The 21401-nt window shown below is 48.1% G+C and overlaps 1 protein-coding gene across 2 annotated transcripts in view; it reads right to left on the bottom strand.

The window, feature by feature from the left end:
• Window positions 1-2035: 2035 nt before the first annotated feature.
• Window positions 2036-21401, bottom strand: part of Lmcd1 (LIM and cysteine-rich domains 1) — a 62590-nt gene continuing 43224 nt past the window's right edge. For both annotated transcript variants that reach the window (XM_005412996.2, XM_013509111.1), the window contains 3 exons: window positions 20455-20790; window positions 4733-4948; window positions 2036-2670 (listed from right to left, as the gene is read on the bottom strand). In XM_005412996.2, coding sequence (XP_005413053.1) covers window positions 2512-2670; window positions 4733-4948; window positions 20455-20790 — 711 coding nt within the window. In that variant the 3' untranslated portion in view covers window positions 2036-2511. The remainder of the gene's footprint in view (window positions 2671-4732; window positions 4949-20454; window positions 20791-21401) is intronic.

Here is a 21401-nt window from a genome sequence, read left to right as displayed (position 1 = left end):
CTGGGCAAGGAGACTTACTGAGGGACTGTCATCAACCTGGGACAGGAAATGCAGAAGGTGGGATGTGACCCGGGGTGGGGGGGGAATCGCAGGAAAGAGAGGCTGGAAGGAGGCGCCCAGAGAAGGCTCAGGGCTCCACATGTAAGGACAAGTGTCAGGAATAGACAGGAAGACGGCAGGACCAAGGTCTGGGGGTGTTCAGTGGGTCTGTGCTGGGTGGTCGCTCCTGCCTGCATCTGTTTGAAGGCTCCTCATTGTTCCTAGGACAGAAACCCATCCTTTCTGTCACCCAGGAAGCTGGAACAGGCTGGCTGTGTCCGCTGCCACCTTCATTGCCCTCCAGCCTGCTGCCACACAGATCTTTGGGTCCTGCCAGCCCATGGCCACGTGCATCACTGTGTCCAGCACAGCAAGAAGGCACTTAATGAACAGGTGCAGCTCCTACCCCCAGGCTTTTGCACATCCCATTCAAATCTGCATCCTGAGCCACTGTCCCTGCCCTCTTTGCCGACTCAGCATTGAGTCACCCTCTAGATTCCAGTTCAGATGTCACCATCCTGGGACACATCTCTTGACATTCCTAGCAAGGTCCAGTCTCTTCTATGCTACACAGTATCAGGGATCTCCATTTAACAGAATCCACAGTAGCTATAATTTTACGTTGACTTTGGGGTGTATTTGCCTGACACCTATCTCCTCAGATGGTAAAGTCCACAAGGCAATGGCCATTGTTCTTTTTTAGGCACACTGCTTCTGTCCCCTGTATTTAGCAGGAGAGCTGGAACTCTGCAGTACTCAGTGAATGTTTGTGGGATGGATGGATAGATGGATGGATGGACAACTGTTCCATTGGTGTTTCAGGAAAGGGCCTGAGAAGCAGGTTTTACTTCAGAAGCAGAGGCCTGGGGTAGGGGTTGAGGGACTCATCAGAAGAAGCCTCTACCTGTCCAGGAAGACAAACACCTAGAGAAACAGAGTTCTAAGAAAGAAGAAAAATAATCAAGTTTGGAAGGATTCAAATGTCCAAGTGAAGACTTGGTTCTTAACAGGCAACAGGTTGCCATGGAGCTTGGGTAGGGGCGATGAGGTTCTCAACACTTGACTTTGAGAGCAGAGAATGCTGGCAAAACTGAGGCCAGCTGGTACGGGTAGCTGGAGGCAGAAAACTACCACCGTAGGAAGTGCTGGAAATATTTCATCAAACTTGTGAAGCACGTGCATGGGGAATCAGAAAGCATGGTAGTTGGCAAAATTAAAGACACTTAGCAACTGAGGGAGAAGGTTAGGAACAAGACTGTTGGTGACCGAGTGTGACCTCCTCAGACGATGAGGGTGAACCTTTTAGAGCTTTCAATGATAACAAATAGTCAGCCGCGGCACGCGTGCCATAGGTTCACTACCGCTCTCCTAGGACCTCTGTCATTCTCAGTCTTATATCACCCACAATAAAATGATATGGTTGTTTTCTGAGACATGTGGGAAGGAAATTAATTTGAGAGATGAAAATACCCAGACAGATCAGAAGTGGGAGAGAAAATCTGTCCTAGTGACATGTTCTGTGCAGCTCATTTAATGGTCTGTTGGCAACAGTTAAGAATTGGGAGAGTTCTCATAGTCTTTATTTTTGAAGATCTGTGCACACTGGCTATGGTATCGCCTGTGGTGGCTGCTGGTGGGACCGAAGTAGCTTTGTCTGGCAGCCTGACTCCGCCCACTCCCACTTTGGGAGCCTCACTCTCAGCTAGTCTGGCTCTGAGGGCAGCTGAGTCGGGCCCTCAGCTAAAACAAGCTCACAGGTTCTGGGAGGCCGCTTTTTGGGGTTCCATGGAGCAGGGACACACATTTCCATCAGGGACCTGGGAGCATCTGCAGCGGGGACCCAGAGAGGTTCTGTCTGGAGAACTGGATGCTTGGTGGAAATCGTGGGACACTGGTGAAGGGACGCTTCTCGCCAGCCCTGGCCTGCGTAACAGGATCATAGGCAAGTGGGAGTTGCGGAAGTCACATCCACAGTGTAAGTCACTAAATACAGGTGCACGTGGAATTCAGAAAATTTTATTGATAATTTTATCATGCCAAAAAAGTTGTTTATTTAAAATTTAATTTCCACTTGAGAAAAAGAGGCAATGGGTGACAGCTGGGGTCCCAGCCTGTTCCTGGAAAGGTCCCCATGTCTACAACAAAGCTCACACATCCTATGGTTATGAGACCGATCACTCAGGATTGCATTCTGGGGAATTCTCCCTAGCGCTTCCTTGTAGGTGCTGTTTGTGTCTTCAGTTCATTGTAGTTAGGAAAAAATAACAGCAAAAAGAAATTCATCCTAAGACTTCTTAGAACATTTCTGGTTTTACAACTACAGACCCTCAAAGATCCACCACCACTCAACCTAGAACGTATACATCCCCACAGGAAAAACCACTGATGATGGTGCTTGCTGGTGGTGACATCAGCCCTTGGGATGCCACAGCTTCTTGGTGGCAACCGATGGATTCTGCAGGGGGGAGTCGTTCAGGACTGCTTGGACTTGCTGCAGGTGGGGCACAGGAGCTGACCCTTGGTGACAATGTATGCCCGGCCACTCAGCAACTGCTCGCAACCCTCACAGACAAAGTGCTTCCGGTGCCAGGCCAGGTCTTCCACACGCTGGTAGTCCTCTGAAAATATGATCTAGAAGGGGGAGCAGGAAAAAGCAGTGACTCCACTTCTGCCCATAGGTCGAGATACAAGTCACAGGATGGGGGCTCATCCCATCTCATTCTTATTTTGGTCTTTAGAGGCCTCCATGAAAAAATCTGACGTAACTTTGGGGCAATCAGTAGAGAATTTGGTGAAGGTCATGGTTGCATCTTACCTTCTCAGATTAAAAAAAAAATCCTCTGGTGTAGGCAGGTTTTATTTTTCTAGTATCTGTGATAGCTTTTTTGGAAACTCCAAAGGCCAGTTGTTTTGAGATGGAATAACATAATCCAGTGAAGACAGCTTAGTGATAGGTAAGCTATTGATGGCCAATCTTTAAGAGCAAGAACATAGAGGGTCCTTGGGCTTGGAATAAAGTGACACTTTGGAATATTCACACAGTGAGAACCAAGAGGCTTAGGAAGAACAGAATAGCAAACTGGTCACACAGGCCTTCTGATTTTAGAGTCAAGAGGAATTGGTTATGAGTTTTCACTAGGTGTTTGTCAACTTTATAACTCTGGGCAAATTTAACCTTTCTGTGCCTCAGTTTCCACATCTGTAAAATGGGGATACAAATACTTGTCACTCACAGGGTTTTAAGAGAGCAAGATGGGCTACTGCACATGAAATGCTTAGAACAGCGTCTGACCCAAAGACAGCTCTACGTAGTTATCATTGGCCCTTCTAAACTGCATTTTTTCTCCAGTGTAAAATGGACATTATGTTATTACGTCTCAAAAGGAGCACTGTGAGATATGCATGGCATCTGACACCCAAAGCATGGAGCTCATTACTGACCCTAAGTAAATAATGGAGAATCTGGACAGCACCTACGCTGTGGTCCCGTCCATCATGAGGTTATGAGCAGGCCTTTTCCTTCTCAATATCACTGAATCTCACAGTCATTAGGGAAGAGGTATTGTGAGACTGCCACGGAGAAGGTGGCAGAAGGCAGACCTCCAGTCAGTGTGGAGCAGACATCTCTAACCTCCACATGAACTTTTGCTTCCAGACGCACAGCAACATGGCCTACTACTGTGTAGGACCGACCTATTTAGAGCTCCTTTCCATGCACTCCCATATGAGGCATCGGACCCCTTGCACAGCAATACTACGCTGCGCTCCATGGAAGCTGCATAGTTACACGTATGATATATTACGCTAACCACGGCGAGACCAGCTGTAGCTGCCATCTGTTGGTCACTCGGGCAGGCCAGGGCCACGCCTGTTCGTCCACAAAGGCCCTCACTTACCCTACCAGGTCTTCCTTGGGCTGGGTGGTCTCGTTCCCACTACAGAAGCAGTTGCACCAAGGCGCAGGCATTAGTAACTACGTGGCTACGGACATGACTGCAGGGGTGAGTCTGGTGCACCCCGGGCCCCTCTGAGCACTTGCTAAGTGCCAGGCACTGTGCCACGGCCAAGTTGATAGCACTCAGTGTCCAACCCACCCTAGAGCCCGTGTGCTATGGTTGCTACACTGTGTCAATCTGAGGAGTTTAGAAGCTTAACTAAGTGAAACAGCAGTTCTGCATCCGGGGCATCGGGGACACGCCCTTATCCTCTGGGGTGTTTAGGGTAACTGTGTGACTGAGCAGGCGCGGGGTCCTTACTTTGTGTTCATCCTGAGCCTGTGCAGGAGGAGGGCACGGAGATGGTGTGGGTGTGGGCTGATTGCAGATATACAGTATAAGGAGGGAAAAGAGGCTTGTTTCCCCATTTTTGCTCTTGTTGCTTTTGCTGTCTTCTGCCACCTTGGACTATTGCCCCTGTGCCATGCCACCCTGCTTTGGAGCCAGCTGATTATGGACTGAAACCTCCACAAACTGTAAGCTAAATAAACCTCTCCTTCCTTAATTTTAGGTGTTGGGTATTTTGTCTCAGCATCAAGAAAAGTAACTAAGACACCATGCCAGGGCACCAGTGTCAGCCCCATTATGCAGATGGGAAGATGGGGTTGAGGGCATCCAGGGAAGCGGGCTTCAGTTTCCCAACCTATGGAGTATCATGAATACTCCCACTCCCCAACCTTGACCTCTGCCCTGCCCACCTCATCACAGCCGGAGCACCGGGGCCGCAGGCTCTCGCAGTAGTGGCGGCCACACCAGGGTGCAGCATCCTTCCAGAAGTAGATGAGATCCACCAGCGGCTCGGAGCACCGCACACACACGAAGCAGGCCGGGTGCCACTGCTTGTTGTAGCCGGCCCTGTCCGCATAGACCACGGGGCTGTCATTGGGGGCCACGCCCTTGCAGAACTCGCAGACCTAGAGGGTAGGGGAAGACCACACGGATGTCAGTTTGTAGGGTGCCTTGGACAGGGGTTCAAGTCCTGTCTCTGCTACGCTGCTTCCTGCATGACTTGTGCAAGTTAACACATCTCTCTGGTCCTGTTTTGTCACCTACAAGGGAGGATAATGGTGTTGTCTCCCTAACTGGTTGTTTGTGAGACCTCAATAAAGTTATTAATTTATTCCACTGTTTCTCAAATCTCACTATTCTCAAATATTCTCAATATTGAGAATTCTCAAAATTCTCAAACATTATGGAGAGTCCCAAGAAGATTTTGTTCATGTGGGTAATAGCCACTGCTATTTACTATAAGAGAAGCTAAAACTGAGAACAATTTAAACATTTGTTAATTCACTTAATAATGACAACATATATAACATGTTAACACAAATATTTTATTCCTAAAAATAATGGGATTGAGGGGTAGTTCTGTGGTAGAGCACTTGCCTAGTATGCATGAGACCCCAGGTTCAATCCCTGCAATGCCAAAATAAATAAATAAATAAACAAATAAAATCTCCAAGAAACCAAAAACACTGCATTTTTTAAAACTAAAAATGTAGTGACAAAACTACAAAATAATGCCAAGTGAAATAAATGGAGACATGATGCTGCCACGTACACGGATCAGAAGGTTCAATATTGTCATGACAGCAATTGCTCCCAAACTGATTTACAGATCCAACCTTTTCCCTATAAAAATTCCGGCAGGCAAAAAACAAAATAAAAAACTTTTTAAAAAACTGCTTTATAGTTTTATAAGTCTTTCTGATGACTCCCTTAAGACAATAGGTTCTCATAACTGCTTCTGCATTCCATTTTTTGCATTATGTCATTGGCAGAAATACATGAAAAATATCTGACTTCACACTGAAACATAGTTGGACAAGAAGAGAGGAGTATTTGAATAGCCTTCCAAGATCACTGTGAATATTCCACAAGTGGTAGCTTTTCCAAAGATAGATGCAATGTGAAATCTAAAATCATTCATAATAAGAAATGAATTTTGCATGATTGGTTATAATAAAACCCATTTGTCACCTTGTCCTTTCAATGGATCTTTTGCTCAGGCACAATTATTTTTAATAAGCTTTTAACTTTTGAATAGCTTTAGATTTATAGAAAAATTACAAAAATTGCAGAGAACATTCACATATACCACAGTTTTCTCTGTTCATGTGTTACAGTAACATGGTATTTTTGACGTTTCATTAACCAATATTGATGTTATTAAGTAGTGTCCAGCTTTGTGCAGACCTTCTTAGAGTTTACCTACTGTCCTCTCCCTAGTCATGCATTCCACGTCACACACAGTTATCTGTCTCCTTAGGCTCCTTGTGGAGGTGACAGCTCCTCATATTTTCCTCATTTTTGGCATCCCTGACACTTTTGGGGAGTGCTGTCAGGTACTCCATGTAATTCCCTCAGTTGGAATCTGTGGGTGTTATTATGCTTCCACTGGGAGGAGAGTCCCACAGACAAGCTGCTCTTGGAATGCGTGCTATCAGGGTACTTGCTACCCCCATGACTCCTCACCATGGACACTGACCATGACCCACATCCCTGCGGGGCGGCCCGTGGCTGAGGCAGTGCTCGTCAGGCCTCTCCACTATAAAGTAACTCCCTTTCCTTCCTTCCCCATACTGTCCTCTGGGAGAAAGCCACTCACAAGCTCCATCTCCTTAAAGGCAGAGTATCCACATCAATTATTCAGGGCCCATTCACAATTTTGACCTCACAGATCCCCCAGGACTTTGGGAACCACTGATGACCTACTTACTCCTGGACTCAGCCAGTTTTGACTGCGATTATTTTTGGCTGTGGATGTGAAATGGGCGCATTCCCCAAGGGCCTCTCTGCTACTTCCAGCCCTCTCCCCATCTGGGTTTTGTCTGCAGGTATATTCCCACCAGCTGGCTCAGAAACCATGGCACAGGAGGAGTCACTAGGGCTGCTCTTTAGCCTGAGTTCTGATAATGACTTTGTGGGGAGGAAGAGTAAGCCTAGGAGAACTAGAGTGTGAGAGTGTGAGGTTTTTCCATCAGAAAGTGCTGGTTTTTGGACAGCAGCAGAGAGAACTCTGGAACACTCAATCATTCATACCTTTGTTCATCCATCACATCTTTATGACTTGCCTGTTTTCACCTGCTAAAGGACAGAAACTTGACAATGTTATTCCATGAAATCTTTTGAGCTCCTGAGTCCCTCTCTGCTCCTCAAAATCCACTGAGGAGAGGGCTGTCATGCCTTTTGGGTGCACCTGTGTACAGCACTGAGCTCAGGACTGCACACTCATTACTAACATCCCTTACACAAATTCAAGTTACTTCTCCCAGTAGAGTTATTTCTATATTACGGAAACCATTATTTTCCCTCCTAGAAATGGCAAAGAGGTTCAGAAAGCTCCACAATTTGCTCACTGGCACACAGTGTACAGGAGGCAAGGCCAGGATTAGAGCTAGACCTCAAAGCAAAGTCAATGTGGCTTTCAGGTCTGCGGCCTCCTGTGAAGTGTTTTCTTCCCCAAAGAATTCAATTTTTTTCTCATTAATAGACCTGGAGGATTTTTAAAAGAAATATTCTGCTTACTTATCATATTTTAAGTTTTACAAATAAAAATCTAATGGAAATTGTTCACTCTTTCTAATGGTACTGGGGGTTGAACCCAGGCTCACTGATTTACATCGTCAGCACCTTCTAAATTTTTTCTTCTTTTGAAACTGTGAGACAGGGTCCTGCTAATTCACTTGGTTGCTCAGGTCAGGATCAAACTTACCTCTTGCTTTAGCCTCCTGTGTGCTTCGATTATATGTGTGTGCCACCATGCTTGGCTTTGTTTTCTTTTACATAAAATGCATATATGAGGTCATCCGTTTTGGTTCTAGGCTCACAATGCCTGAAATATTTACCACCTGAGCCTCTCCAGAACTGTTTGCTGACCTTGACCTGCAGATGGTAATTTTAGCTTCCTAAGCACCAAAACAGAAAGTGATGGATCTGCCATATAAAGATGGGGACATCAACATCTGGAGGGTCCCCCCGAGGCCGGTGTGTTGAAGCTCGGCCCCCAGCCCCCTTGCTATTGGGAGGTGTGGAACCTGTAAGAGACAGGCCCTGGTGGAAGGCAGGGCATTGTGCAGTGCTAGTCCCTTCTTCCCATTCTGCTTCCTGGCTGCTATAGAGTGTGTGGATCTGCTCCATGCAACTTCGGCCATGCTGTCCTGGGCTGCCACAGGCCCAAAGTGATGAGGACAAGTGACCACAGATGCAGCCTCACAAACTGCAAGCCAAGTGAAACTTCTCTCTTTATAGTTCATTATCTTGGGCATTTGTCACAGTAACCAAGAGCTAACACAGAGTGAAATAATATTCTTAACTTACATGCTTTAATATGCTCTTAATATACTTCATATTACTTAATATACTCTTGTACACTAAGAGGAAATAATCAAAATGCTGGAAATTAGGGAGAAAAAACCCAAATGATGACGAATGTCCAGGTGCTATTTGGTGGCATCTGGACACAGATCAGTCTGGTCAGTGGGGAAGAATTCTGAGCTGGCTCCTAGCTGCCTGCTGGAACCTCTGAGAACAGGCTAGATTTGGGTCTTTGGTGCTGCCACCAAAGATGGATGGCACCATTCCTTGCCTATGTATGATTCTTCTTCCTCTCCACATGCCTGGAACCTATCACATCTAAACCAACAGTAAGTGATGGCTCAGCATCCATCCATCAGAAGAGCTGGGAACTGTAAACTATTTGGTAACGGCTACTTGAGTACTACTGAGTTTTCTGTTTGTCTGGCTGATATTCATAGAATGAGAGTTCCAGCTGCTTTCCTCCCACACAGAAGCACTCACTGTCGCTCCATGGATTACACCCTGCCAGGTCGCACCAGGATGGATCAGTGCAGCCCATTCTACACTGTCAGATGCGGCCTGATTTGGAAGTAGGGGAAACAGAGGGACATAAATGTACCTTGACATGTCTGGGGAATGGGGGCTAGCACCCACCAGACAGAAGGGAGCGGGGGAGATGGGGTCAGAAAGGTAGCTTCAGCAACTGCAGTGTGAATCCATGTTGGGAGTTGGAACTCTGGAGGCAGTGGCGAGCCATGGTGAATTCTTGAGGTCAGGAGTACAGTGTTCTGTTTGGAGCTGCAGGTGTGCAGGGAGAACGGTTTGCTTCATGGAACTTGGTCTCAACCTTCCCCTTGGTCTGAAGGTGCTGTGCCAAGTCTCTCCCTGAGGAATGTCTCTTCCGGCCTGGCTCTTGGACCTGTGTCCCATGGCTGGCTCATTTCTGTGAAGGAGTCAGGTAGCAAGCCCTTTGGGACCCATCTCAGAAACAATGTTCTCTTCTTGACTCTGAGCTTTTCCCATGCCCATTTCTTTGTCATCAGAAAGGATAAAGGATCTGAGGTCGTACTGGGTCTGGCAGCCGAGTGACCCCTCAGCTACTAGGCACAAGCTGGCAACTCGGGGTGGCATGCCCAGCCTAACTTAATTCACCTCCTACCACAAGCCTGGTACCCAGGTATACAGTTTCTAAATCCTAATGGGCAACCAAGTGGGGTGCTCCTGCATCAGGCTGCTTGGTCCCATGGCTGTGTGACTTCAGGCACACTAAGTAACCTAGATATGCCTCAGGTTTTTCACTTGTCAAACAGGGATACTGACGATAGCAACAGCACCAGGTTGCCAGCCTGGATTAAATGAGCTGGTAGAGCTGGGGATATAGCTCAGCGGCACAAGCACCTGCCTGGCAAGCACAAGGTCCTGAGTTTAATTCCCGGTACCAAAAATAAATAAATAAATAAATGAGATGGTAGAATTACTGGACTTTTGAAGGGTCTGATAATGATTAGCAAAACCACCTGCTATCCCTACCACAGTCCTCCTTACAGTCTAGCAACGGAAGGACCAGAGAGTTTCAGTTGCTGTGCAGAGATGACAAAGACATGTTGCAGGCAGGCCCAGAGGCCTGGGCTTCTTCCCTGATAGCACATGCGGACGGGCAGAGCTCAGCCCTCCCATTCCTGGGCTTCATTCCCCCTTCCTCTCTCTCCATGCCAGGCCTGAGCTGCTGCACAAGTGGGTTCCCCACCTGCACTTCCCTGGACCCAAGACGCCCAGCCTTGGGCTTGGAGCGCCTGCCCTTGCCCTCTGACTTGCACCCTCTAGGACAGGCGCTCGGCTGCAGCCCGCCTCAGCCCTGCAGCACTCCTCACACATACCACGACTCCTCCCCGCCACGGCGGGGGCACCTGTGTTGGCAAGTTCCCAGAGGAGGAACTGGGAGACTGGTGAAGTCGGGGCCCAAGCTTTGAAGCTGCTGTGATTGCTAAAAATAAAGAAACTTACTTGTACACAGACTCAGAATAAATGACACCACCTATTGGCTCAGTGACCACAATGCCCCCATTTGATTCCTGGAATGTTTAAATCGGAGCTGGTTTTGAGAAAGCTCAACTTTGACTATTCTCACAGTCCTACTAAGGAGGCAGCCAGGAAGGCATAGAGAAGGGTGATTCATTCTTACAGAGCTGTTGACTCTTGTTTGCACCCTGAGTCTCTCAAGTCTGAATTCTCAGAAGAGCATCTCCCGCTTTTGCCGTATAACTGTGTTCACAGACTCTTCCCCCCTGGGGAGAGGAGGTGCAGACCACTTCTCAGGGGAGAAGAAACAGGAAGCTCCTCCCTGTACCAGTGCTGGTTTGGGGCCAGTCCCACAATTCTTATTAAAAGGCCTGAAATGAAAGAGCAGGAATTTTCTGTGCCTGGGACCTGGGTGATATGTAAATACCTGCCCTGAGCGAGCTGTGCACAGATTACATTCATCTGCCTCCAGAGCTAAGCCCCAGCAGGGAGTGGGGTTCCCTCAATTGTGATGTTTTCAAATCATGTTGGCAAATCCTTGAGGACTCTTCCTACCAACACGGAGCTTAATTACTTTCCTTTGAATATGATTTGATTCTATAGGACAGCGCATGGCAGGAGTGAGGTTACGACTCCTACGTGGTCAGAAAGCCACCAAGATGCTTCTTGACTTAAAACAGGGTCCATAAACCCATCAAAAGCATGGCAAGTTGGAAATGCCTTGGATACTGCTCTCTTGTGGAGTGCCCTAGCTCAGTACCATGGCACACGGTGGGGCACTGGCTGTCCACTCCCATGACTGACTAGGAGCTGTGGTTACTGGCTGCCACCCAACTCATGAAGGAGAACTATGCCCTTGGCTGACCCAGGAAAACGCCTACATTTGAAATTCAGTTTCTCCTGGAATGCATAGCATTTTTTGCACCATTGTAGAGATGAAAAATCTTAAGAAAAGCCACTGTAAGTCAGGGACCATCTGTACACCTTTCCTTTGAGTTTTTTCATTCCACACCCTGAGGAACCTAGAGCAGACAGGGAAGAAGTCCTACTACCCTGATGCTGCATGCCAGGGCAATCACATGGAGCAGCCATGTGGAGACTGAAGGAGGGTCCAGGGGACCCCATGGGTCCCACTCTGTCGTGCGCATCTATCTTCCTGGCATCCATGCCAATCTTACCCTTGGAGTGGGCAGGCTTCACACCATCCCAGCCCCCAGGTGATGCTGCACAGACAAATCAGCTTTTCCCTGAGCGCAGCCCAAATTCCTGACTCATGTGCAAAACAGATGTCCAATGAAGCCACTGTGCAGCATCAGGGAACAGGGACATTAAATGTGGACACACAGAATTACTAAGGCTTCTGTACTGAACTAATCAAAACACCGAGAGTTTCAGGCCACAACAGGGTTGGGAGAGTGGCCAAAGCTGGGGCTTACAAACTGTCTCTGAGGACTAAGCCATGCTGGCCTGCAGAAAGGGTTCTACAGATACAGAGAGCCCTGTGCACCAGCAGTAATCTCTGCCTCGGGCTTGCCAGAAATTCCATCTCAATCATGTTGTTTTCTTCTGGAAGCCTCTTATCCAGAGGCCTACCAGTCTAAACCCAGAGTGCCTTGTGAAAAGCTCACTATTACAATATAGTAAATATTAACACAGGGGCCTTGAATTCAGGCACTGAGTTCCTTCCAACACAAATATTCAACAATTTATTGATAAACAGCATCTCTCCATTTCCTCTTATGGTGATTATTCACCATCTTTGCTTTGCAGCTTCATGTGTCCAAGTTTATTCCCTCTTTTTTTCTTTTCTGGCAAAGTATCATTTCTGTGTCCTTAGCTCTAGTAAGCTCTGCTCCCCACTTGGCAGTCTTCCTGAGGCCCCTGATGGTGCAGAAGAAGCAGGCTGGGTGTGCTGTGATCAGGGCCAAGGCCTCTGGAATGTGGCTGGTACCGCAGCTTTGTGTGATAGTCAGCTCTGTGTCACCGTGATAGAAACACCTGATAAAATCAATTCGAATGAGAAAAGACTGACTTTGGCTCATGGTTTCAGAGGTTGTAGTCTATGGTCACTTGGCTTCACTGGCTAGGTTCGTGGTGAGCAGAAACAGCATGGTGCATGGGTTTAGGGGAGGAAAGCTGCTTACCTCATGGTGCCCAGAAGGCAAAGATGGAGGGAAAGGGTCAGAGAATAAGTGGCTGGAGTCCAGATACAGTCCCAAGGTTGTGTGCCATGATCCACTCCTTCCAGCGAGGCCCCACCTTCTAAATTCACATCACCTCCTAAGGCTATCAGATTGTGATCTCATGAATATGTAGAATCACTGATGAAGTTAGAGCTCCTTTCACCTTCTGAAAGCTCCATCTCTGAACACATACAGAATTTTGGGAAGATACTGTAGATCAAAACCACAGTGACTTATCACCGTTGAGGCTCTGGGAGATATTACCCAAGGGAAGCCTCAGTTTTCTCATCTGCAGCACATGATGGACTCTCACTCATAGGAAATGCCTCACATGGGGTACATGGTGGTCACTACTGTTAACTAACCCCACCCCCTACATTGCTTCTCAGTCAGGTCATCAGTTTGGGACCCCCTGCCAAGCGGGATAATATGCCAGGCATTTCTAACTGAGTTTCCCTTGCTTGCTATGAAGTGGGGAGATGAAGCTGGGGAGGTTTCATAAATGCTGTACCTGTAAAGACAGTATCAGTCTAGGTTTATTCTCGATCTGGCTTTGATAAGCAGAGGCTCCAGGAATGGTTCCTAATGAAAGAATTCTGCTGTTTACAGCTGAGCAAGGAAGTCTACAATGGCTCATTCTCTGACCATTTCCCTCCAAGCAGTGGCTCTTACAACGTCTAGAGCTCTAAGGGCGCTCTGTCGGGGGAACTTCTGTCATGTGCAGTGTGTGTGGGGTTTGGGATGACACTGGGTTGGGCTCTAGTTCCGGCTTCACCACTCCTCCAGCCAGACGATCAATGTTTTTTGAAAGTTTTGCTTCTGTGTCTCACAGTAGGAAATACATTTTATATCCTAATCTAACACATGCACACATATACACTCCCTTTAACAGCATACTCCCCTCTACAGCAAACATTTCCCATGCTACCTCTGGAACTTTTTTTCTTGCAATTTTCTAAAAAGGAAATCTGGTTATAATCCACTAAAGTGGTGTAGTACACACTGATGGGCTGTAACCTAAAATTTGAAAACATAGTTTAATTTTGCTAAGAGCATCTTGATTTCCTTGTCTGTAAAAAGGGAGATAATACACTTTATAATTCGTAGAATTAAGTAACATGACAAACAAAATTTCTAGCACAGGGGCTGACACAACCTTAGCAGTATGAATGCAGATGACATCATCACTAAGCATCACCATCACCAATATCATCATTACTATGATCCGCATCAACACCATCACCACGTCTGCCTCAGTCTCCGAGACAAATAACTTGACACTCACACCTTACAGGAGGAAAGGTGCTCCATGGGCAGCTGGCTCCCAGGCGGAAACAGCAATGGCAGAGGGGCCCAGTGAATGAAAAGCTGCTTACACCATGGTGGCCAGGAAGCAGAAAGCAAGGCCCCAGTGGAGGAAAGTCAGTAAAAAGAGAGGGAGATAGGAGCTGGGGAGGGAGACACGCCCTCGAGCTCATGGCTGGTGACCTCGTATTCAGACCAGGTCCTCCCCGCTAACATCATGGTTAGCTGTGGCACCGCCCGACCCGATAACCTTCCACCACCTTGAGCATGGAGAGCAGTGGGGTTCATGCTTGACCTAAATCATAACATCACCATCACTGATTAAACTATAATGTAAGATCAAATCAAAGTCATTAAAAGCTAAAGTTATTTAAATGATTCTTCTAGTTTAAGAATCAACAAACTGCATCCATCCTTAGGCCAAATCCAGCCCACCACCTGTTTTTGCAAATAAAGTTTTGTTGGGTCAGGGCCATAGTCACCTGTTTAGATACGGCTGGCAGCAGTGCTAGCATTGGGAGGGCAGGTGGGCTGAGTAGAGTGACAGAGACCATGGAGCCTGCAAAGCCTTAAATACTCACCACCTCTCCTTTTTGGAAAAGTCTGCCAATCTCTATTTTAGTCAATGGGATACTATGCAGCTCACATGAAAGAAGAAAGAAGAAGTGCACATGAAGGTCACATGGCAACATGGAAAAGTATTTATGGTACTTTTGTGGGATAAAGGGAATTTTCTTTGGGAAAAAGACTTTTAGATGTCATAAAATACCTCCACTAGAAAGAAAGAGGGGGTGAGTGCTGCAAAGTCTGGTAACCATGGGGATCTTGCAGGTTGCTCCAAGCCCGGCCCCATAGGTACCTGACACAGGGGAGGTGAGAGGACCAGGGATGCCGCTGGTTAAGGGTCTGTCCACAAATTTGCTTCTGTGCCTCTTACCCTCCTGCCCTCCAGTTCAGAAAGAAGTGGCTCACCTAAGAGATAGGGTGATTTCAAATCTACAAGTTGAAATTGTAGAAAAGCTGGCCAGCCATCTTGCACAGCCCACAAGCCAAACATCTGCTTGGACAAAGACTTGGAAGTCCCTTGCCCACAAGTATGTCCCTCTTGGGGCTGGAGCTGGGCTGAGCTGCCAGCTGCCGTAATTTTCCATCTGAGAGGCAGGCCTGTGGTGGAAGGGTGGGGACTAAGGCTTCCTGCCCCCCTTTGCCTTTCTGTGGGGAGATGGAGCAACAGCATCCAGACTGCTCTGGTGTCGTGGTGTACAACCAGGTGCCTTAAGAATGCATGCTCGTGACTGCAGGGACCACCTCCCTTCCTGAGATGTGTCTCCTGCACCAGATACTTTTCAGGGCAATCACTTGGCCTAAGAAGGGTGGTGTCAGAAAGGGGAAGGCGGCGGGGCAGGCTGCTGGCAGGAACAGTGAACAGGAAAGAGCAGAGTGCATTAAATGCGATGTTTTGGCTTTCTCTCCTTTCTTCAGTTACAAGTTTGGAAAGGGCGGAAATTCCTGGGCAAAATACCATGCCCAGGAAATCTGTATATTTAATTTCCAAGAAAACATCCAGTCTTCCCTCTGAATATAGGAAATGGCCTGGTGGAACTGCTAACAACAAGAACACGTAGAATGTTGCCCACACAGCACAGGCACCCACAGATTACATCCAGGTGGGAGAGGCGGCCACAGAGGGCTTCGGTGGTGGTGGTAGGATTTTGACCAGACTCTGAAACAGTCCACAGTGCTGGAGCTGGCAGCTCCACGGCCACAGAGTCCTTTGATGCTTCCAAGACCCACGAGAGGCCAGCTAGGCTAGACCTGGGGTAGGCCACGAAACGCTTTCTTTGTGTACAGCCTCCCTGTGTCACATTCCCCAGTGGGCTGGGCTGTGAGGGACCTGAAACACTGCAATTCTCCCTAGCAAACATCAACACACACATACACACACACACACACACACACACACACACACACACACCCACACACACGCACTCACCCTGCCATGGTGGGACTGACTGTTCAGCCTCCTCTCAGGACTGCTCACCTTCACTACACAGACAAGGCAGGGGGCTGAGACAGGGTCCGAGCCCACTGCTCGGCAGCAGCTGGTTCCCCTGACTATGCCTTGGGCTCCTCGTCAGTGCAATGGATATGGCAGCCCCTCTTATGGTTTTCACAAAGATTTCAAGAGACAGAACAGTTGCCTCTTGTCTCCTGTCCACACAGAGTACAGTGGGGCAAGCAGGCAGAGAGCGGGGCTAAGTATTCCTGGGCTTTTATCCAGCTTCGTGGGTTTAAAAGGCAGACTTCTGTGGGGACCAGGTGATGAACGGGCATCCAGACAGGTGTTTATGCCGTGGCATTTCCTCCTGCAGAGGGCTTACTCCACATGTGTGCTGGCCACAGGCACTTCTCACACACACACACACACACACACACACACACACACGCGCACACCCACACACACGCACCTGTCCCAAAGCATGGCACCTTCGGAGGATGGCTCTGAGGCAGGTGTGGGAGCCACAGTTCTTGGGTTCACTGCTCTAGTGGACAGACGTGCTCTGTCTAAGGTCAGCTCTCTGTTCTGTCTGCAGATTGACTGTGGGTGCAGAACTCAGACCTGCCTGCTGTGTTCAGCCCAGCTATTCTGCTCAGCTTGCCTGTTATGACCTGGGGCCCCTCCAAACAGCCCCTCAGTGGGAACTCCACACAGGCATTTCAGAACAGGCTTTGGCAGTGATGCTCCTCTGGCTGAGATAATACTTTCCACAGGGACACTCTGATGGAGCCTTAGGGAGGACTCACTAGAACACCTCTGCCATTACTGGACTCTGAGCCCCTCCTGAGGTTCCAGAGGATGGACACCACCTTTAGAGGCTGACAAGCCAGTGGATGGAAGCCCAGGGGCTCACAGCTGCATGGAGAATACGGGCTAAAATTGAGGGTCTGCAAAGGCAGGACTGGCAGAGTGGGGGTACAGCTTGTGTCTTTACAACTCCCCATGGACAAGGCAAGGGACTGTAAGAGTGCTGTGCAACACTCTCACATGGGGCTCCTTTGAGGTGAGTCCACAGACAGACAGAAAGAGACACAGACAGAGAAAAACAGAGAGACAAGACAGACACAGAGACAGAGACAGAGACAGAGACAGAGACAGAGAGAGCCAAGAGGCCAAATAAATTTAGAAAATGTCCATGTTACCCCCTGGACACTCCTTCTTTACTAAAGTGGTGATATCTTTGCTGAGCTTACAAGTAATTTCTAACACTCTTTAGCAGGGAACCTCAAAGTGTGGCCTAGATCAGCACACATGCCACCTGGGGACTGTCAGGGGAGCAGATTCTTGGTCCTGCCCTCTCCTTTAGGGGAAGGCTGGCTTGGTGATTTTAGGTAGCACCACATGCTCCTTACAAAGGCTCTGAGAGGTCCTACTGTGGAGAAATCCCTACAGTTCATCCTCTTGACAGTCTTCCAGCACTACATGGCCAAGTAACCCTGCTGTGGCATGAGGTCAGCTAAGTCTCCCAGGAATAAGCTTTGGGGAACACTAAATCTGGAAGATCCTGATTTAAATTCCAGTTTTGAGACCCAGCAGCCTGGGCACGCACAACCTTGTCACACTGTTAAGGTGGTTGCAAACTTTGTATCTGTGTTGACTTCAGTATTGGGTTCAGAGCAACACTCATCAAGCTGTGGTGCCGACCACAACTGCATTGACCATTATGATGACAAGAATTCGCCAGGTGTTACCAATACAGTTCAGGAATGTGTCACATGTCTTCTTTATGCCCTTTATCTCCCCTCCCTGCCCCTACCACCATAAATCTCTTTGATCTGGAGATATCAGGCCAAATCCAACAATTCCTTCTACCCACCTGTAATCTCAAGTTAAAGGCCTATTTCTTGCAAAGTTTATCGCCCTTCAATCAGGCTTCCTACCTGCTGCCTGGCTCAATGCTGCCCTTTTATGAGGATTGAGATAAACTCAGGACAGCCAGGACACATGGCCACATTGTGTAGCTGCTCATGGGGTGAGGCAGAGAAAGCATAGTGTGCCCAGGCGCCTCCCACACCTGACTGTGGGCTACTGGGGTGACATAGTTTAAGGCCTGTTGGGCTACCTAGCTGCCTGCATCATGATCCACTTTATTGCTTGTAGAAGATAAGCAGGGGCTTAAATAAAAGGTCCCAGTCAAGGTGTTCTAACTCAGCAACACACAGGCCTGGAAACAATGGGACCTGGCAAAGTTACCTATTATGTCTTAATCCCAGAACCTCACTGGTAAGTGGGTTTGGGAAAGTTCACCTTACCAGGCAACAGTGTGAATTAAACAAAGACTCTGACAGTGTAAGCATAGTGCTTGGCATCCAGCAAATGCTTAATCAGGGTGGGAATGGAATCTGCCTATCTTCCTAGGGAAAATGGCCATCCACGTTGTCCCCAACTGTGAGGGTCCAGTTTAGTTCAAATGTTCACTGACTCAATCACAGATCACCGATCCACTGGGTGCCTACTACCTCTATCTGTGGCACCTGCTGCAGATATAGAGCTGAATGAGACCTCCCATCCAAGTGACAGACAAATTCATTAATTACGTAATTAGTTATAGAGTTAACATCGAGGCTATGGCAAGTAAGAAGTTTCTATTCCAGAGCCAGCTTAACCCAGCCCAACCAGGACTTTCCTTCCCATGCCCTGCTTATTTTCTGGCTGGGGGATCCGCCCCTCACTGTTGAGTATTGTTTTTAAATACCTCTGAAGTGTGACAAGAACTTCCTAAAGTTAATGTAAACAGATACCAAGATCTCAGGCCACTTTTGCCCCAGTTCTGCATATTCTCAGATCAGCATCTCTTGGAAATGGCAGTTTGGAAAGTCACAGCCATGTCATGAAATTTCCTTCCAGAAATTGGAATTCTCCAGAATTTCTGCTTTAAGGAGAGGCAGCTATCTGAGGTCAGATAGAGGATAGGATAGGGGTGGGGCAGGAGGGCCCATTTTATAAAATATGGTAACTATATCCAATCTCCTTTTAAGTCCTCAGGAGACGTATTTATCCTGAGAAATGGGTCTTTTAAATATCACCACCAAATCAGCAGAAAATAAATTTGATTTTAGAATCTGCAGCTCACTGTGTGAGGCCCTAATTCCAGGATGGCAGTCCCGGGCTGCTGGCAAGATATAGCTGTGGACAGAAGACACGTGGGGAGCTCTGAACCAGCTCTCTCCCATGGTAGCAGCAGTCTTGGGCTGACATTTCCCTGGGTTGTCTAGCTCAGTGGTGAGGCAAGTTTCTTGCTGGAGGACCTGTTCATTGAGTCTTTTACCTCTGAATGTCAAGTAGTGGCCAATGAGGCCACTTGGCTGATGGGTGGGGAGAAAAAAAGGGAGAAGGACCCTGGGAGCTCCAAAGGTGGTGAGCATGAGCACATATGTACCAGCTTGGCTAGCCCTTGGGAGAGTAGGACATAACAGTCTGTGAGGCTTTCAGCTCTCAACAGTAGCTTTTCTGTGCTTTCTCAAATTGGGCCCCAGTGGCTCACTGCCTGTGATAGGCACCTTAATCGTCAGTGTGACTGGATTAATTCTGGAGAGGTGATGAGATCTTGGGGTGCTGTACTCATCAGAGGATTGTCCAAGGCTGTATGTGCTGTTAGGAGGTGGGACGATGCTAGAGGTGGGTCCCTGGGGACATGTCTTTGGGGGATATGTCTTTCTGGTGCTCTAACTTTGCTGTTTGGATGAACCTCAGGCCCTTCCTCATGATGCTTCTGCCTTGAAAGCAGATGACCATGGACTGAAGCCTCTGAAACTGTGAGACAAATAAACCTCTCCTCCTTTAAACTGTGGGTGCCGGGTATTTTGTTCCAGCCACAGGAAAGCTAAGACACCCCCACCAGCACATTCTCCACACTGTCTTTAGAGGAACTCTCCAAAGCACAGCTGGATCATGTGCCACCTCTGATACCACGCCTGAATGACCCTTAAAGTCCCAAGTCAACAGCTTTCTCCAATGTGGGGACAGTATTCTCGGCTTGTTTGACTTCCTGGGGCTCAGCTGATAATGCAAACTAACCAGCATTTGAGTGACGAATGGACAGACAGCCTGGCTTTCCAGGAAACTCCCCTGCTGGCCTCTCTGGCCTTGAGTCCTCCACTTCCCCAACCACGCTGTCACTCACACAGGACAGTTTCAACTCCTCTGATAGCACCATGCTCTCATAAACTTAGGTCATTTTTGCACATGTGTACCTCTTTAGTGGAGAGCACATCGTCCCCTCAAAGCCTACAGGTGCAGATGCCTTGTGCTGCAGCTGGCTCCTCACTCAGCACCTTCTTGAATTCTGCACTTAACCCCAAATGTCATTAGCTGCCCTTGCTCTGAGCAGTCACAGGGTGCTCCTCCATGTCCTCCACTGGACAGTGAGCCTTTCAAGGCAGCGACCTTACTGTCCAGACTCAGTGCCTAGCACAGAGCGTGAACGAATACCTGCTGAATGCATGAATGCATGAGTCAGCGCACTACCACGGTGGCCTGACACAGGGCCCTGACAATGCATGCAGCCCCAGGCCCAGGCCGTTTCAGCCACACCAGAGACACAGAGGACACTCACGTATTCCACTTCCTTGGCTGGGTCACTGAGGCTGCCATTGGCGGTGGGTGCTGTGGTCTCTGTGCCCTCTGGCTTGTCCTGGTTCTTCCCTTCCTCCTTGGGCAAGCCGCCCTGCCCTGGCAGGGCCACTTCGCCCACCCCGAGGGCCTCACTTTTATATTGCTTGACAAACTCTTCCATTACTTTCAGCTCATTGTCTGAAAGTCCACGGCAGCGCGAGGGGTCCTGGTCGTAGATGGGGAGCTGGTGCATGAGCTGGCGGCGGCGGTAATAGGCCCCCTCGGTTCCCGTCACTGGCTGCCGCTCCTTGGGGATGAGCTCCATGTACTGCAGGCCCTGGTGGGGAGAGGACAGGATCACATGGGTGGGGCTCTGAAGCACCCACTCAAAGTGCACAATGCAAGCAGTCTTTCAGTGTTATTAGCAACTGCAACTACTGTCGTCAATTTTGAAACTTAATATTTGTTTGCAAATTTCAAAAGCAATACCTGTCCATTGTCACAAATAAGAAAATACAGATGAAAAGAAGGAGCATAAAGGAAAATAGGCACTTTCTAGTTGTGTATACAATATAGGTTGTGAATCTCCATCTTGGTAACAGTGACAGTGCCACGCAAGTGTGTCTGTCTCAGAGTTGGTCATGTGCACACAGGATATGTGCTCCTTACAGTGTATGTGCTTAGCTATTGAAAAAAGCATTTAAAGAGTTCTGCCTCATTGGCCATGGCAATGGCTTGATACTGACTTGTATTTAACCACCCAGAATTTTTCCTATGTGTATTTATTAAAATTTATTTGAATGCTGTTTTCTCTCTCTCTCTCTCTCTCTCTCTGCGTGTGTGTATGTGTGTGCGTGTGTAGGAGTATGTGATTTAAAATGAGTCTTCTAACTCCAGGTGCCATTCTCTGATCATTGCCAGAGCCCATGTTCATGCTGTAGGAAGAAG

The sequence above is a fragment of the Chinchilla lanigera genome, unplaced genomic scaffold, assembly GCF_000276665.1.
Source record: "Chinchilla lanigera isolate Chin_1 unplaced genomic scaffold, ChiLan1.0 scaffold00160, whole genome shotgun sequence".
NCBI classification, from domain to species: domain Eukaryota; kingdom Metazoa; phylum Chordata; class Mammalia; order Rodentia; family Chinchillidae; genus Chinchilla; species Chinchilla lanigera.
This window is presented reverse-complemented; position numbering and strand designations above follow the sequence as displayed.